This window comes from Phyllostomus hastatus, unplaced genomic scaffold, assembly GCF_019186645.2.
Source record: "Phyllostomus hastatus isolate PE091 unplaced genomic scaffold, TTU_PhHast_1.1 phas_scaffold_46, whole genome shotgun sequence".
Classification (NCBI taxonomy): Eukaryota; Metazoa; Chordata; class Mammalia; order Chiroptera; family Phyllostomidae; genus Phyllostomus; species Phyllostomus hastatus.
Window position 1 is genome coordinate 8776205 of NW_025334032.1, and position 19117 is coordinate 8795321.

A 19117-nucleotide genomic window follows, 5' to 3' on the forward strand; every position below is an offset into this window, starting at 1 on the left:
ACTGGTTTTGTTGGGCCATAATTAGTAAGTGGTAAGAGATTTTATTAAAGATGCAGGCAGACATAAGATAATGAAAGGCTTGTAAGATGTATTTGTTAGAATTAGGTTTGGCTATGAGTGACTGAAATTCAAAATAATAGTGTAAACAAGACAGAGGCTTATTGCTTTGTTATGTAAACCACATGTGTGGGTAGGTGGTAGCTGCAGTGATGCTCCACACTGGGTCTAGGACCCAGGCTCTTTTTGTTTTTATTGCTCCATGATCCAAACACAGATAATAACTGGCATCACATAGGCATTTAAAATAAGTGTTTTTATTAAAAAATTCTAAAAATGTGCTTTAAAGAACAATTGTGGGAATACTGCATAATAAGAAGAAACATCTTCATAAGCCAGACAATCTCATAGCAGAGTTTCCATGGAAATTAATATTTTTTAAAAATCTTCTTTTCAGTTAAGAAGAATCTTCAGAGCACCATTATTTGAAGGGAAGGTATTTTGCACATCAGAGTTCATCTTTGGTCTGAAATTAAGAAGCAAAATATTTAGAGACACTAAGAAGTCCTATATAAATCTGGAATACTTATATTATTCTAATTGTTTTCTCTACTGTGAAGTGAAAAAAAGCCAAGTTGCTAGAATAGACTTGTAGGGTCAGGAGCTGTCTTTGGAATCACCCACAGATAGAGCTTTATAGGGCTACTAACTTGGAACCCAAACATCTAAGGGTCTATAGGGTGTTATGTTATAAATGGTCAGTGAGTCAGTGGAATCATTTGACACCCCTCAAAACTCTTAGGCAAAGATAAAAAATAGAAAGAGGAGTGCATAGAGGAAGCTGCCCCGTTTCATTTTTAGCCCACAGAAGCATTCTGACACCAAATCACTAACTTTGTGAGGGGGTACCTTTCAATTCTGGCAATTTGTTTTGGCACTGGCTTTAATTAATTTTATGGTTTTGCAGCATTGAGAGGAGTTAATGTTGGTTGACTATGTACCACTTTGAAGGGCTATTTGGTGGCAAATCAGTTCTCAACAAAACTAAACAAAAACAATACAACCAAAACTCTGATTATTTCATGATGTTGCTTTATAAATGTCAATATATATCATATGTATATAAATCATAATTTTATACAATATACATTCCTTCAAACAAAAAACAACTATAATCAAAACAACCCTTCCCTTCTGCACTGTCTTTATACACAACCAGGCCCACAATGTGAAGATAAGACACTGGTTTTTGGTTCTTACTTTGCTGTAATCCAGCTAGGTGATTCTGAACTAATTACTTTTGGATCAGTTTTGTTAACGATAAAATGAAGGCATTTACTGGATGACCTCTAAGGTCCTTTTTAGCCTGAACAGTTCCTATGTGAATTTGCCTTTTATAAACAAAATCACTATGTAACGTTATCAACAAAGATTGCTTTTCATGAATACTCTGCTAACATGAATAATCATGGTTACATATTTTTTCATCTCTCAGCTGGCATGATGAACTTTGCCAAACCTATCTCAGAGGGAGATGAGGCTATTAGATGATACAAGTGAAAATACTTTTAAAACATTAGACATCTATTCAAATGCCATTTGATCTGAATTCTCACATTAAAAAAAGACTTTCCTCCACTTTGCTGGGAGCTCCTACATCTTCTCAGTTAACTGTATCTTTTGCCTTATCTCTCTGAGAGAATGAATTGCCTGGAGGCTCCAAGAGAAACTCAAATAGTTATTGCCTAACTGAATGACTAAAGGAATAAATGAAGGCTTGGAACAAAGTTAGTTGTTACTCTGACATTGGCTAGTTCTGGTTACCTTTTTCCTATGGCATATGCAAGGAAAGAGGTCATCCTCAGTCTCTGGTTCTACCCTCTTCATGCCCTCTCGGATTTGGGGCTCACTCACTTGTAAATTGGCATATTCCTGTATAGGCAACAACACAAAAAGTATTTCTTATAAAATGCTTAGAGTATATTTACCAGATTGGATATGCTGGAATTTGCTAGAATATGGTCCAATTTAACTCATGTATCTCAATCACAATAGGCAAAGTCCTCCATACTCCCCTTAAACATTCAATGACAGAGCTTCTGAGAGGCAGCTATGCTTTAGACCACTAGCTGCCTATTTCTAAGAGATCTTTCCTTATTCATCCTTTATTTGTACGACTTGATTTTTTAATTTAGTTTTTACCGCCTTTGCCTTGCAGTGAAAATACTTGTGCACATGATCTTTCCTAGACTGAGAATTTGAGTACAGAAACTATTTCTGTCTTATTTACCATGACTTGTCCAGAATCAGTCGCCATCATCACTCATTATGTGCTCCCTTTGTGCCAGGTTCTGGGCTAAGTGTTTATAGGCTAGTATATGTGAGTTGAGTGAATGAATACTACCCTGTATATCTTTAGGAATTTAGGTAGTAAATTCCCCTCCTTCTTCACTTGAGGCTAGCTAGTGCAGACCAGAAAAAAGACTGACTTTGTCTTGTAGCAGAGCCTGTGGTATAGTGCTCAATACCTGCAATTCTGAGATTTTAAAAATAGCTTAATTTATATCTAGTATTATTAGCAAATCACTTGCTTACTACTACATATGCTTCGATATAATCACTAAATGCCTAAATCCATGCAAATGATTTCCGAAAGAAATCATGGCTCATATGGAGTCAGCACAACAGTTCCAAACAGACCTTGCACTATGTAGACAAAGAAATGGTAAGGCAGCAGTAATACTGTACAAAGAGAAAATACAAATCATACACAGTAATTTTGCAGAATCAAATTTTGCAGTTGACAATTTCCTAACCACATACCACACAGTTCTAACATTCATACTTTTCCTTTAATATTGTAGCACTATCCACTAAATAACCTTTGGTTTTCTACTCTTTTCGTTATTATTTAATATTGTCCTTGATTTTCACCCACAGAGGTTTGTATTTATCTTCTTACATAATATATTTTCAGCCATTGTTAAGTAAAATATTATTTGCTACTAATATCAATTACAAGGTAGATATCATTTTCTTAGAATATACTGACCTGAAAAAGTTTAAAATAATAACAAAATATGTCATCGCCCATGAGATTATGTCTTGCAAATTCTTGTCCTGCTTTTGCTATCTTTTTTGCCTATGGGAACAACAACAACAACAAAACTTTAATGAAATGTATTTTTTCCCATGCAGACATATGAAAACTGATCTTCAGAGTACATTTTAGTGGGACAATAGGGAGAAAAATATCTCTGGGGGTAGTCTTTTGTGGTATAGGAAACAGTTAACAGAGTATGTTTGTCAAAATTGTAGGGAGGCTTTTAAGACTTGAACGTTTTTTTATAAATTTATTTTATTTTTAGACATAGAGAGGAAGGAAGAAAGAGGAGAGAAACAACAATGTGTAGTTGCCTCTAGTGAGCGCCCTAATGGGGAACCTGGCCCTCAACCCAGGCATGTGCCCTGACCAGGAATTGAACTAGTGACCCTTTGGTTTGCAGTCTGGCACTCAATCCACTGAGCCATGCCAGCCAGGGCAAGACTTGAAAATTTGAGAAGTCATATTAAACCTTCTTGAATTAAGCCTCTCTTGGAGAGAAGGTATACATTAAATGAGGTAACAATAACTTTGTCAAGTTATTGTAGGATTAAGCTTAAAGTGCTGCCTTAAAATTTTTCAGGTATTAGTTCAAAGTTTATTTCATGCAATCCCTCATTTAAATTTGTAGCACAGTTAGTGTTTCCTCCTGACCAGGCTAACTATCTTAATTTGTATGTTCCTAGTAGAGGTGAGGGAGTGCTTGAGGCCCAAATCAACCTGACTCAAAGAGAGAGCATAGTTAACACCAAGGTTAGCTTTTTGTTTCATGTGCAGACTAGACAGTTAATACAAGCACAATGCCTGTGTTCATCCTGAATGGAATTCTGCTGTCCATGGGCTTCCTATTTATAGGTAAGGGTGTATATCTGAGCACAATGAGCAGTCATTTAAAATGAATACATGACATTTGGGTACAAGGAGACTGACCTTACCTCTTCATCATGATCTTTTGCCCATTTAAGTTTTTCTAGGAGATCGCTGAGGTTGCTTTTAACTGGAATGTAGTGTTTCCAGGGCTGCAGCTCATTGTAAAAGTGTTCATAGTAGATAGAATCCTGCTTCAGCACAACACTGTCACCAACTAGAAGATATGGCAGGCGATATGCTGCGACAGTGCCATCAATGTTTATTTGATACTTATGCTGTGAAACAGCAGTAAAATATAAGAACCTCCATTATATTTCCTTTTTTTATACTCTCATTCTCTTCCCATTTCCACATAAAAAGCCTCACTGTCCTCAGATTTGGCCAGATTTTGCTCACTGCTTTCACCAGTTAGTAAGTGCTATTGTATAACATCCTGGTCTAGAGCTGAAGGTTTATTTTGATGCTCTCCTAAATTTCACAAAGAGACCACAAGTCTAATGTTGAAGCAGCCAATAGAATAATAAATAACTGTTGTCCTTAGGCTACAAACTAAGGAAAGATTGATTTATGGTGACTTTGTTATCTCTCTACTACTTTATTGATTGCTATTAATCAACAGTCTTTAGTCAATAGACTTCACAGGTGATTTGTAGCAAATTCAGCAGGTAGGAATAAAGCAAAAGCATGATAGAATATCCTGAGGAGGAATGGCTGGGGTTAGCTTTCTTTGGTTTTAACCATATTCCAAAAATCTCTGCAGTATGCATATGAAAATACTGACAATTCAACTTACAGCATTCTTTAGGTTTACCTGCAGCCATGTAACTCACTGCAAACAAATAAACAAAAAACAAGAACCTTCGCCATTTATGGTGTAGACAAAGCTTGCTAATCACTTCCCTTGCCCACCTTTTCCCAACACAAGGGAATGCAAAAAGTACTCAGTGGTCTAGAGAACCATTGGCAGTGTCCTACTGCATGAAAGGTGGACTTGTTAGAAACAGGATCACTGCCCGGGAAATGTGAGCTATCCACATTCTAGATACAGAAAATGCTCCCTCATCTCCAGAATTCCCAGGCAGATCATTTGGATAGACTTCAAATCATTTCCCCAAGAGGTGGCCTGATAAGAGCTACCTGGTTTATATCTTCTTTAGCCTGTTGTCAAGCTGTGCCTCTGGGAAGAATTATATGTAAAATCACTTACATGTATTTGTTAATAAAAAAAGGTTTTGTAGCTGAAATGTGCTCTAAATAGAAGGTCAATTGGGGGAAAAAATGATCTCTCCCCTGGCTCCAAGCTCCCTGATATACGTTTAATACCAGGGCTGGCTACTGAGTACAGACCCATGTTGCCAAACCAGTACCCAGGGTCTCATGCCTTGATAGTCAAATGAATTTTATGCCCACCTCTCTCACCCCCTGTAAGTTATAGGCTTTGATTTCTCTTCCCCAAGTAAAGATACAGTGGACCCTTGAACAACATGGGGTTAGGGGCACTGGCTCCACCCCCAGCAACGCTGTCAAAATCCTGTGTAAAACTTTTGACTCCTCCAAAACAGTTGTCCCTGGTTCCATGGAAGATTGGTCCCAGGATACTAACAGATACCAAAATCCACAGATGATTAAGTTCCTTATATAAAATGGCACAGATCAATGCACATAGCTGGTCCTCTGCATCTGTGGATTCCCAGCCTCAGACGAAAATACTATTTTTGATCTGTGGTTGGTTGAATCCATGGATGTGAAAACTGGGGAAATAGAGGGCTGACTGTATATTTAAAAAAAAAAAACAGCTTATAAGTGGACCTGTGCAGTTCAATTCCATGTTGTTCAAGGGTCAACTATACTTGGAAAAACAAAAAGGATTGGTCACAGGTGATGTCATACCTTGAAGAAATCATAAAATGAAATGTGTTTCACAATGGGACCATAAAGGCTTTCATTGTGTTTAAAGAAGAAAAAGTTGGTGAAGGCAGCATCTATGAGTTCTGGGTGTTTTCTGCTGAGTTTAACCAGCTCGAGTCTTTCTTTGCGGCTGTCTCGCCCTCTCCAGATAGCTGTGGAGTTTTTGCTTTCCCAGGGAGGACCCGTGTTAGCTTGCACAGACATCATATCCAGACTTACACTGGAAGACAGAAAGTACAATACATTTCCCTTCCAAACCATCACACCACAAAGGTTGTTGTGACAGAACTTAGCACACAAAAAACCCCAATACTCTGGGTCATCTGCCACACGTCTCTCACCGGCCCATGGTTTCTAGAACAGAGTCAGTCAGGTCATAGGTAGGCATCACAATATCCTTGGAATCTGTGGAGCCACACCAGGAAAAGATCGGATGGATATGTGAACTGGATTTCTTTTTTTCCAAAGGCCAATCTCCCAAATTAACAAAAAACTCCACATCAGGCATTCTCACCTAGGAAAAAGAAAACAAAGAGCTTATTCACATTTTTTGCATTGTATAATGGCTTCTATTGATCAATCTGTTGGAAAAGGTGTCTTTTGCATGCAGTCTTTCTTAGCCAAGTAAGAACCATCTAGGGCCTGGTATACTTCTTTTCCAAGACATAAAGAGCCCTCACAGTGTGAGCTAGGCTTATTTTCCAGTGAGGGAGCACTAAGGCACACCCCCAGCTTGTTGTATTCATATTTCATAAGAGTGGGCAGGGAGCTTCCACTGCAGCAGGGAGTGGGAGAGTGGTTGGCTGTGGAGTGGATCCACTGGCCCTGGGGTATGGCCACATCGAAAGGGGCTGAATCTCGTGTACTCTCCTTTGCTCTAAGTAAATGCTGAACCACTTAACCCTGTTCTTAGTGACCTGAAACCATGCACTTACCTGCCTTTAACTTTGGCCACACTCATTCTATCCTGTAGTACAACTTGAATACACAGTGAGACATGAAACAGAATGAAAGATAGAAATTGTAGCAAATGAAAGGCCAAGCTTTAGGTAATGATAATTATTTTGAAGAGTGGGAGTTACTTTTCAGAGTATTATCACTTGTGTAAGCATACTAGATTTCCTTTTCAGGGTGCCCATAGACTTACTTCAATAGGGATGAAATGATGTTCTAATACTTCCAAGAGACTCTAAGATGATCAGCGAGAAAGAGAATTACTAGAAAATAACTACAACACAGTACTCGGGACTCTAACTCTAGTTCTTGGTTAATAAACCGCATGCTTCTATTTATTTTAAAATATATCCCAGGGTGCCCTGACTGGTGTGGCTCAGTGGGTTGGGTGTCACTCCATGGACTAAAAGATTGCCCGTTCAATTCCTGGTCAGGGCACATGCCTGGGTTGTGGGTCAGGTCCCCAACTGGGGACATGGAAGAGGCAATTGATTGATGTTTTCTTCCTCCTCTTTTTCCTTCCCTGCTCCTCTCTCTGGAAATAAGTTTTAAAAAAATCTTAAAAAAAAAACACACCCTAAGTAAGTGATGGGACCAGGAACTGAATTTAGGAAGCCCAATATTAAAGGCAAATATTAGTAACTTCCAAACTATTGGCTTCTACTGGCACAGACATGTTGAAAGAACATAGCCATGGGAAAATGTTTGGGGTATTTGTAAAACAAAATATATATTTTTAAAGGCAAGAACTGCTGGTCAGTTTGAGAAGCATCTTGAGAAACTGGAGTCCTGGATTGACACAGATGAACAAGAAATACTTGCTGGCACTGGGATACCTTAGCTTAAAGGAGGTATAATACTAATGTTATATAACTACCCATGTTCAGAATTAACTCACTGTAAATGCTTTGTAATCTTAAGAAAGGCACTTTTCCATGAGTAACTTAACCAAGGTATGTACACGGGTGGTTGTTCAATAAATAGCTAGTAAGCAACTGGTAAACATGATGGTATAGTTTTTCATATCAACTGCTTTATTATTGCTGTCAAGCACTTCACTAGAACTCTGTTAGAGTATTATACGAAGGAACAGGATTCAGAATACCCTAAACCCCAATATCTCTGGGTGAGGTTATTTGGAAATAGGGTTGTTGCAGAGGTAAATAGTTAAGAACATACTGCAGCAGTGGGCCCTTTATCCAATATGTCTGGTGTCCTTCTACTGGTGAGAAGAGGTAAAGACACAAAGACACATAGGAATAATGCCATGTGATGATAGAGACAGAGAATGGAGCCATGCAGCTTCAAACTAAGGAATGGTAAGGACTGCTCGGCATGACCAGAAGTCAGGAAGAGCCAAGAAGCTCTCTCCTCTATAGGTTTTAGAGGAAGCACAGCTCTGCCGACACCCTGATTTTGGACTTCTAACCTCCAGAACTGTGAAAGAATAAATTTCTCCAGTTTCAAGTCATTAAGTTTGTAGTACTTTGTTATAGCAGTCCTAGGAAATTAACACAGGCATCCCACATGACATAAAACTTCAGAACAGTATTATAATAAGGCTCCAAAATAGAATTCCCCTGATATTGTTATTATTTTTAGTTTGAAAAATTATATTATAAAACCTGGGCTTAAATTATTATACATAATTGAAAAGAAATACTTACTTTTCTAGTCAAAGAAAGTAGTATGGCATCCATGAAAATTCTGAAACCTACATGCTCACCATGAGTCTTGATATAAACCTAAAAGATAACTGAATGTTTATTATAGTTAAAAAGTTCTGGCAGGCTGAAGTAAAGCTTATTACATTGATCTTCAGAATAATTTTTAATACAAACTATGTAGCTAGTTGTAGCCAAATGGTCAAAACAAAAAGTCACTAGGACAAACATGTAAATCTCAATCACAAATTGTACCTTGTTATCCTTCAAGGTATAGTGACACAGGCTCTGCCTTTGTCCAAATCTCTCTGGGATTTCTACTGCAATCTTTTCTGGATCAACAGTAGGGAAATGTGCCAGATCTCTCTGAATCTGAGTGATGGTTTCTGGGCAGCTCATCTCCTGTAGCCAGGCTGCACTATCTTCCAAAGGACAGTTACAATTCTCGTGGTAAACTGGCCCTAATTATACACAAGCAACAAATAATACAGTAATAATTTCACTCAGCATTTGAAACATGTAACAGATCTCCATAACATGGCTTCACAAATTTTGCCTAGGTTATCAGGAAGAGTACTTTTTTTAAGACTCTTTTTTTTTTTAAGATTTATTTATTTATTTTTAGAGAGGGAAGAGAGGAAGAAAGAGACAGAGAGAAACATGAATGTGTGGTTGCTGGGGGCTGTGGCCTGCAACCCTGGCATGTGCCCTGGCTGGGAATCGAACCTGTGACACTCTGGTTCGCAGCCCGCGCTCAATCCACTGAGCTACGCCAGCCAGGCAGGAAGAGTATTTTGATGGAAAAAATTTTTCTAAAAGAAAAACATTTTTATCACATTGGGGCATCACATCACTAGTAACAAACTTCTGTTCTGACAACTCTTCACAGTAAGGCTATGATATTTTCAGTCAGGCCTGTTTTGCTTGAGTTCAAAAGAAAGCCAACGGGTATTATTTTTTGTTCACAGTAGCTATTATAGACCATCATTCTTTATGTTCTGTGTACTTAAAAGTAACCAAACACTGGTAAAAAAGATATCAAAGGAGTATACCTGTTTTAATCAAAGACAAAAGTGGTATGAAATTAGTATTTCAATGATCTCCTATACAAAGTTTCTTAAAATGTCTTAGGTATTTTCCTCAATGGCTAAATCATTAATGAACAATATAAGTAAACTACGAACCTCTACTATGCTTATTATTGTTTTCAAGAATTATTAAAAAAGATGTAATCTTCAAAATAGTTCACTAATAGTGTAATAAATTAATTATACATTTATAGAAATAATACTAACACAATATAGCAGAATTTGAATTGAGATTTTATTGTCATTCCTCTCCTGTAATTCTCAGATTCCTATCTGACCCAGGCAGTAGTCAACAGAGGAATATTTTTTTAAGGTTTGGCAGGTTATATTGTACCATGTGGTCCTGGAAGAATGTGGAAAAAGGAACCTAGACATTTATTAAAACATTTGCCTTTCTTGGAGGTGGGGAACAAGAAAAATTTGTGCCTCTGTATATACACTGCTTTTCTACTGTTTTAGGGTACTATCTCCACTGAGATGCAAGGATACGGATCTGAGTAATGCAGCTGCACTGTCATTCTATTCATATACTTTTATATATGTATAAAAATTAGAGAATTTTTCTGGAAAACAATATTGGAACAAAGACAAAAAGAAATAAAAAACCAACAGTTTCAACTTCTCCCTTTTGCTTCAAGCCCTTCTCTTTCTGAAGTGATCAAATTTCAATAACACTTATCAGTTACTTGTCATATACTTCCAATTAAGTGTCATCTATGACCATATTGTACACAGCTGGATTATTCTTGCTAATGTTGTGTTCTCAGGGAGCAAATTCTCTATTAATACATTCCTTCCTCTTTGGCGAATTATAATTGCCATTCAAATCTTGCATTTTTCTCAGGGCTCTCATTTTAGCTTTCAAGTAGGAAGTAGAAAATGCCTATTGTTTTTTTCAGTAAAAAAATCATGTTAACTTGTTTTTATTGATTAAATGACACATCACTGTATTCAAATAATTTTTTAAAAATTATGTTCCAAATTACCTTTTAAAATATATGGAGATCTGGCCACATGCTGACCTTGGAATTTAACTTCTACCTTCATATTTTTGTAGCTTGCATACATTCTGTATCTGACTATGAAGGACCCATCCTTTCGGTCTAAAACCTGGACTCCAACTCTAGTGAATTGCTCATCTAGTGCCGAGATTTTAATCTGGAACACCTTTTCACCTGGAGAAGATGTGAACCTATGATGAGTAGAAGAACAGTATAGAAAGATTATTTTAAGGAACAAATGCACAAAGATTATGCTCTCCAGTCTATAAACCTTACACTTCTTCCATGTTCTCCCCCTACTCTTATGTTCTCTTATACTTTTAGTACCAGAATGAATATGGATCAGCAATTTTTCTTAAAAAAAGAAGAGGATGACAATGGCCAAGATAACATAAAACGGTTTCATTAGAAAATTGGGATATGTTAACACAACTAATCCATGTAAACATAGAACATATGTATGCATTTCATATATACAAATATTCTTATCAACCTATTTATTTCATGCCCATCACATCTGGGAATTTGTGATCAAATGGTGCCTGCAGAGATCTTTTGAAAAAAAAATCTGTTTCAATGATTCTTTTAAAAATTAGTATTATAAGCCACGCCCGGCATGGGCAAAAGCCAGTTGGTAGTGTATCATCTAAGTGATACTGTATGAAAGTTCTTTTGAGTGAGTGCTCTTGCTGTTAAGATTGTATTTAGTTTTTCCAATTGTACTATTTATAACCTTTATTTTTGCTATGAAAACCTTATTCTCAACTTTTTTTCCTACAAAATATACATGTCAGCAATAATAAAGGACAACATTTCAGAAGTATGTGAGTTCTAGAAATAAGTTTTGAGTATAATTTCAGTTGTTAAATTCAGTGGAGTGAAATAAATGTTTGTGGCTGACACAGAGATCCATACTGCAATACTTTCCCTTTAAACTCTAAAGTTTCAAATAGTGCTTAATTTTTCTTTTTGAGTTTCAAGTGTGTTTACTTGCAGATGTCTACCCGGAAACAGAGGGTAACACCAGAGAAAGATGGAAGCAACCAAGTTCATAACAACTGGATTTAAATTCCTTATAACAGTTTATGCAAAAGTAGTGAGAAGTCATACTTCCAGAAAAGTGCAGGGGCTTTGTCTCTCTAGCCATGTGGGAATCCCTATGAATAAAGCTAGGAGAAGAGCTAATTCGGAATTATTTCTAAAGATATGAGAAAGATTGGTTGGGACGCACAAAGATAGTTACAACCAGATGTGGCTAGCTCTTCTTGGGCGGATAGAACTTGAAGGAAGAAACATAAACTTTAACTGCATTCCGAAATAGGCGGCTGTTTCTCAACTTACTTATTTCCTGACGTATCCACCGCCTGAATATAGAAATATCGCGCAGGAAGGACAACAGCTGCTTTTAGCCCTGGTCCCCATATTTCACTCTTCTCAGGGCTCAGTCGCCTCTCTCCGCCGGTCTCGGCAAATGCTGGAATCGTCCCCAGAAAGAAGTAGTAAAGCAGCAAAATGCTAAACATTTACAAGACGGACTATCAAAACGATCAAGGGACGTAAGAGGTAGACGAAATAAGCCGTATTTCGGCTAGGAGCACGGAGGCCGACCAAAGCTGCAAAAAAGGCTCCAAGAGGTGTCGCGGTGCAAGGCAGGCGCTCGGGTTTCCACTTTTCCAGGAAAATCACAACACAAGAGCGGGCTTGTACAGCTGAAAAATGCCAGTCGTTTACTGAAATTGGTAAGAACCACTCTGTTCCTCTTTCTCAGGACAAAGATAAACTTTCTGTCTCTCTCGAAACTGGAGCATCACTGGTGATGAATCCGTCTGAGGTTCCAGCTCAAGGTGCCCGGCAAGGAGATTGGCCCGCACTTTGGGCCTGGCTGAGTAAAGCTTCCTCCTAGTGGGTGCCTAGTGGACTTGTGTCCCGCGCCGTGGCTTCCTGGGATATGTAGTTCGCGAAGGACTAGCGGAAATCCTGCCAGGTTTTACCATCTCTCACTCATTTATTTACTTTGCGGTCGCCGATTTCAGGGAACAGATAAATACTAGATGTCCAATGAAAGGACACGTGGGTCTGGATGCACAGCTAAGGTTTTTTCCTTTAAATTGTCACCATATCCTCCGCACGTGCAGAGGTCAGGAATAAAACTTGATGAAGGGAAGGTGTTGTCAATGATATCTGACGATTGGTCTCCGGGCACATCAGTCTAGGGCGCTGTTCCTTGACTCTTCGATGGGACCAGAGCCGCCATCCCCAGGGTAACCCGAGGAGCTTCGTAGGCTGCCCACTGGAAGCTGTGATGCAGACGTAGCAGAGTTTCCCTGCGGCCGCTGCGACCCGACTCCACCAGACAGGCTAGAGGTATTCCCGGTTGTGGGAAGAACTTAAGTGGTGGCCTGCTGCTGTGCGCCCTGCGCGCTGAGTCTGGCCTTAGCCCCTCGGGCGCCGTGGACTCGCCTAGTGTGGCCCGCCTATTCTAGGCGCGGCCTTCGCCAGCGCAGCCCGGGCTGCCAGGGACCGTGGCCTCTCCGGAGCCCCGGAGCCATCCGAGTGGAGGCCACAGAATCGGTGCTCGTTCTTCAGGGGAAAAGTGGGGTGGCGAGCTGGGCCGCAGGATGGAGGGAAGTGCTAGGGGGGCAAGGGACGAGTTCTCTCGGGAATAGAGCCTAATTTGGAGGTGCTGGAGCGTATACCGGTGGCTAATACCTGTATATCCGCAGGGCTTCGGTCCCGAGTGCGCCCCTGCATGCCCACCGCGAGTCCAAGATGGTTACCAGGAGGAGGCAGTCACGGTCAGCCCTGGAGCCTTCTCCTTTTCCTCCCTCCCCCTTGCTAGCTGTCCCGAAATCCGATGGGCCGGTGGCTCTGGCACCCACCCAAATCAGGCCTCGGTAGAGGCCGAGACGAGGGTTTCCTTTTTACTTTTTTGCTCTTGTTATTAGTAATGATATCACCTCGTGCATTCCAAAGCATTCCAGAGTAGGGGGATCTGAGACAACAGCCCAAGTCCCACCCACCCAAACGCCGAGCGCACCCAGAGAGTCCTTGGGAGTGAAGGAGTCTCTCCGCACTCCGCCTGGCGGCACACTGCTGCTTCCCGCAGCTGATGAGGGTGGGAGGTGGGGCCAGGAGGCCTGTTTTCGCTGAAGGCACTAGACGCTAGGCCCACTCCGGCAGGGAGAGCAGCCTTTTCCTTTGGGTGGGTGCCGCCTTGGCACAAACCTCCTCCGACTTACAGGTACCGCCCAGCGCGAATCCAAGGCCTCCGAGTCCCTCCCCCCAGGGCGCCTCAAGCTTCCCAGAGAAGGATGGTGGGCACTCCGCTGGCCTTCCTAGGCAGCCAGGGCCCGAGGCTGCCCGGTACGCGGGAAGACACCCAGGATCTGTTGTGGGCTGGCCTCTGCCACGCGAGGGGTTCAGGTGTGATAGAGAAAGAGAGGCCGGGGTGGGGGCGGGGAGGGCAAGGGAAAGGGTCGGAGGACTAGACCAGACACGCTGGGACTTAAGATGGTCAGGTCTGGCCTTCCAGCATTCCACCCTAAATAAGTCTTACCTGCCTCTGTCTCTGGTTTTCCTTACAGCTGTCATATGTGGAAAGCTTTTCTGAAAAGACTCTTTAAGATGTTTAGTTCTCTGGGCAAACTTGATTCTTAAAAATACTGATTTAAAATATAATTGGAAAAGAATGTAACCTAGGCAGTGAGTATTCTTTCAAATGGAACGTTTAGTTTGCAAAACAGTTCAAATCATTATTGTAGCGCAGTGCATTTAGGGCTAGCCATTTTATGAAATTTTGTTGGCACACAAGTAAACAGTACTTTCGTTGTTTATGCCGCGATCTTATGAGTAAATCCTTTATTTGAGTGTTACGTCCTGCAATCATTCTTATCAGTAAATGTTAATATAGCATCGCCTCACTTAGCTGGGTTAGGGAACTTTCATTGTCAAAGGTGAGAAATAGGTAGAAAAAGAAGAGGTCCCTTGGCTGCAACTCCAGCTCTTGATTAGTAAGGCCACTCCTGGTAAGACCTCCTGGAATCTAGGCTCTTAAGCCAGGGTTTACAGTAATGCCTGCCTTGGTGTAGGCATTTAAAAAGAAGTATTTGTAGATAATAGTTCTATAAATGCTGGGTCTCGTGAATACAATAGTCAGGAAAGTAAGACTTGCAAAAGGCAGACATTCATCATATAAACCCAAATGTATAAATGTAAAATTGCACCCTGACAAAGACCTGTGAAAGAAAAGTACCTGAGCATATAGCATATACAGGGTGACCTGGACTATTTTGAGGAGCAAAGAAATCATCCCTCCCAGAAAGTGACATTGAAAGGACATTGGAAGGATAAATGGAAATTAACAAAACAAAGGAGGGTTATTGAGAATAAATAACATTCAGAAAATGGAAAGTTGTTCAGTGTGGACAGAGTGCAGAGAGGAAGGGAGAAAGGGAGGATGATTATCAGATCAGGAGCTGGCTTTTGTTTCTAACAGTAGAATGTTTTAGGCAGAGGAGTTTTATGATACATATTTTAATTTCTAATATCTATGCACAGTTAGATTAGAAATGCCAACTCATGGGGGTGGCAGGGGCTAGGAATAGAAATGAAATTGGGAATTGTTTATAAAAATAGGGACAAAAGCAGATACTAGGTATGAGAAAACTGAAAGCTGCAGGCTGTGTAGTGGAGGTACAAATTACCTCTCTGTACTTCACTATCTCCTGAGGCTATAATTACAATAGAATACAATAATTGACATCCATGATGCCTCTGTTGTTAGTAATAATCTGTGCTTAGTTCACTTGTTTGAAAGCCTGAGGACACAATAATACATGGTAAAATCTATAAATATTACAGTTTTTCAAAGACAAATTTCTATAAGCAGCGGTTCAGTGAGAATGTTTGCAAACCACTCTAAATTTACTCTTGGCTTTTACTGATGATCAGTATAAAATGTGCTTTTATGTTGATGATCTTCGCTATTTATTTATTGGTAAAAGTGAAACCAAAGGCATCATTTTTCATCATTGATCACTATTTAAAAGCAATAGAACCCTAAACACAAACAACAAAACTAGACTCTTAAATTTTTTATTAATCAATTGCTATGTTCTTTCTTGTCTTTATCTTCTGGAAGCTCAACCTCTTTTACATGCATATGTAGTAATTTCCCTTTGTATATGTTTTCAATATGTATGTTCTCCTATAGAGGTTCCAAATCAGCATCTTTCATAGAATCCCAACATTGCCATACAGGGAGCTGGTCACACAGGTAAAATTCCATTCAGTTTGAGGAAGGAAGCTCTGGCAAAATGGAAGCTAAGCTTGAGATGAATAGATAACAAAGGCAGCACCTAGAACATTTCTGTCTTCTCCACCAGACCAGCTTCTGCACCTTTTGCTAATTGTACTTTATCTTGACCGTATGGTTCTCCCTTTCATGCCTCATCCTATTTACAACCCACCCACACTATCCCAGTGCTACAAATAATACCTCTCTCCACACTATGGCTTTTAGAGAAAGGCTTGAAGATTAGAGGTAAAAAGTAGAAAATGCTGCTCTAGGACATGTAGTAAGAGTCAGAGAAACCAACTTCTCAGAAAATCAGAGTTTGGTCTGCACAACTTCAGGTACTTGGCTTCTTTTGCATCTTTCTCTATTGTCAACATCATGCCAGGAGATGAGGAAAAAGGAGAGAGAAAGCATTAACAGATTGCTGTCCAGAGATCTACTACACCTATCCCTAGGAGTTTTTGGCCAAAAAAAAAAAAAAGTAAAGTTTTGAAACCATCAAAGGTTTCATCTTTGTTGCTGAAGCTGCTGCCAAACAGACCCCCCTGCAATTAACTATAAACTCTACAAATTACATGAAGATTTAAATAGAGGGCATTTAAGCATTCATTAAAAATAAAGAAAATGGAATTTTTCTAGGATATATGGAGTCCTCCTAGTATGGGGTCTGTTTCCTTAAATTACATGGAGGACATGCAGTACCTTCATTAATTTCTCCTCACAAATTCAGGGTAATCAGCTCTTTTTCTTATCATCGTAGTCATAGGTTTTGTTATTTAGTATTCATATGATAGATTTTATATAATAATTTTCCTGTAATCTGTGGAAGTTATTTTAATTTCTAATTTTTAAAGTAAGGAAATAGGCAGAGATATTAACAGTTAATGTCCAACTGGTATCCAGTTTGCTGCTCTTTCACTAAAGCCCTGTGAAGTGGGCATGCTCTGCTCTGGCAACTATACCAGCTTGCCTCCTACACCGGCTGTAATGGTTTCATTCACTCAGATCTTCCTTTGGTATAAATTTGCAGCTTCCTTGATGCGCTCAGTTGCTATTTAAATTTTTCTCCCTTTTCTTCCCTAAAAGAATTGGCTTAGACTTGAAATTTAGTTTTTCCTGAGACTGATCAGAGGTTGGTGACCACATGGATTTGACCTTGTTTTTTTTCCCAGTTGACATATACTTAAAATATTTAAATTCTGGGGAGATCCAATATGGCAGTGGAGTAGGTGGATATTACACTCATCTCCTCCCAGGACCAAACTGGAATTATGACTAAAATATAGAATGATCAACCTTAATAACCAACTGAAGACTAACTGAAGAGAAGCCTTATAACCCAGAATTTACAGAATAAGCCACATCAAGTCTGGCTGAAAGATGAGAAAAAGGCTGGCCCCACTCCTGTGAAAGGCAGCTGAGGTTCTGGAGGGATAGATATCTCAAACTGGAAAGGTTCCCCCTGGGAAGCATTTGGTCTCAACCTCAAACTGGGCTGTCTAACCCAGAGCACCAGAGCCAGGAAGAGACTCCCATATAACATCTGGTTGTGAAAATCAGCAGGGATTCTGTCTGCCAGGAAGAGATAGAAGTCTGCTAGAAACACCGGTCCCCTCTCCAAGGGCCAACACACAATATCTTGTTCACAACCACTCACATTGGACTTTAGACAAGAGACAGTAGAGTGGACTAAAGTTGCATGGAGAAACTGGGATTTGTGGCTCTGGTGAGAGAGCTGAAGGGACAGTTACCAGGATGCCTGTGCTGGTTGACTGACTGTTCCACCCTACAGACACAATCTTTCTCGGGTGGAGCATTCCCTTCCATATGGCATCTGCCTGGGGGGAAGAAAAAAAACCACTCTTTGGACACCCTGTAGTTCCACCCTGCAGAGCTTGTGCCCTGCTGAGGAGTCAGCTACCTAGGCTGGGGTATAGAGGTCTGGGCAGACTCAGGGGTTGTTGGTGACTAAGTTTGGTGGTTTTGGAGCAGGGGGGCTATTCCCAACAGTTTCCCTGGAACCTAACTGGTGCCTCCCTCTCATAGGAGATCCGCTTGCCTCATCCTTCTGACTTTTGGCAGCCCTACCCTGCTGACATCAGGCTCCTGGTGTAATCTGGGACAGTCTGAATTGTATGGCTCTAGGACAGGGGCCATTTTTCCCTTGCATACCCAAACAATGCAGGGCCATGGTCACTGCCTTCTGAGCCTTCACACAGCCAAATCTTGGTCTGTTTGGGCTTCATAATCCCTGCTAGCCTCATCCTGATGACTCCCTGAGACCCCATTCCACCACAAAGGTCTGCAAGTACCCAGTGGGTGGCAGTTAGACTTATATACTCTCGATGTGACATTAGCTGAGTGGCCTCAGATCCAAGCAAGACTGAACCTATTTTGATTTGGTGAACGCTACTCACCCCTGCCTGGTGACTCACTGAAAACCTACCTCATGAGTCCTTCCAGAGGCTCTTTCAGTGACTCATGCTAATAGGCAGCTGGAAAGCAGAAGCTGGTAGAGGTGGATCTTGGGGTACCTTGAGACTTTTGTCGACCTGGCCCTGGACCTGGTGCTGATAAAAGCTGGCTGTGGTGTGCAGCTTAGTCCATCCCGAGAACACCCAGGCTCAGCAGAGGCAGCCACAAACTGTGGGCTACATTGTAGCTCCAAATAGGTTTTCCAGTGCCAGTTACAGGCAGTGTGTGATATTGGTCTGAACCAGAGTACCTCCAAAGAGGCCTCAGAAATAACGCTGAGTGGCCAGCTTTACACAACATCAGAGCAGGATACAATTAGTTTCACAAACAGCACATCCAAAGGGAGATCTTAGCAGGCACCAAGCATGACTAAGGTGAATTCTGCTTTATATGGTTAGCACCTGCACAACAGATTGTACACTGAGGTATAGATTGATTCTCACAATAGGCCAGGCTGAGGGTTTACCCAATGCACAAACAGGCCAATAGAAATCAAGACTCAATTACAAAAGGAGGGCCCACATAAACCCACAGGAGGGATATTCCTAGGGTACCCAGGTCAGGCAATCAAGGAAACTGCCAGTAGGGTTCCACAGGTTACCTACTGCATAAGGCCATTATACCAAGAGTAGGAGCCATAGCAGATCTACTTTATACATAGAAACAAACACAGGGAGGCACCCAAAATAAGGAGACAAAAAATATCCCTCAAATGAAAGAATAGGAGAAAACTCCAGAAAAAGAGCTAAATGAAATGGAGG

General features: G+C 40.5%; 2 protein-coding genes across 12 annotated transcripts in view; one reads left to right on the forward strand and one right to left on the reverse strand.

Moving 5' to 3' along the window:
- Positions 1-294: 294 nt before the first annotated feature.
- On the reverse strand, positions 295-12938 carry POGLUT2 (protein O-glucosyltransferase 2). 4 transcript variants are annotated; one of them, XM_045821825.1, is made up of 10 exons: positions 11927-12933; positions 10571-10776; positions 8752-8957; positions 8500-8577; positions 6220-6392; positions 5861-6098; positions 4036-4245; positions 3050-3139; positions 1822-1929; positions 295-523 (listed from the first exon to the last, which is right to left on the reverse strand). In XM_045821825.1, the coding sequence occupies exons 1-10, from the start codon at positions 12106-12108 to the stop codon at positions 506-508; spliced, it is 1509 nt and encodes a 502-aa protein (XP_045677781.1). In that variant the 5' UTR covers positions 12109-12933; the 3' UTR covers positions 295-505. The 4 variants fall into 4 exon arrangements, with proteins under 4 accessions (XP_045677781.1, XP_045677782.1, XP_045677783.1 ...); XM_045821826.1 differs by lacking the exon at positions 4036-4245 and having other exon boundaries at positions 11927-12934; XM_045821823.1 differs by lacking the exon at positions 295-523 and having other exon boundaries at positions 1637-1929; positions 11927-12938.
- LOC123807775 (basic immunoglobulin-like variable motif-containing protein) overlaps positions 12607-19117 on the forward strand; it is an 82453-nt gene continuing 75942 nt past the window's right edge. For 2 of the 8 annotated variants that reach the window (XM_045821821.1, XM_045821815.1), the window contains exon 1: positions 13627-13826. The gene's annotated coding sequence lies outside the window, so the exon portion shown is untranslated. Of the gene's footprint in view, positions 12679-12825; positions 12950-13122; positions 13827-19117 lie in introns of those variants that run through there. The other 6 variants (XM_045821817.1, XM_045821819.1, XM_045821820.1 and 3 more) reach the window with 6 other exon arrangements.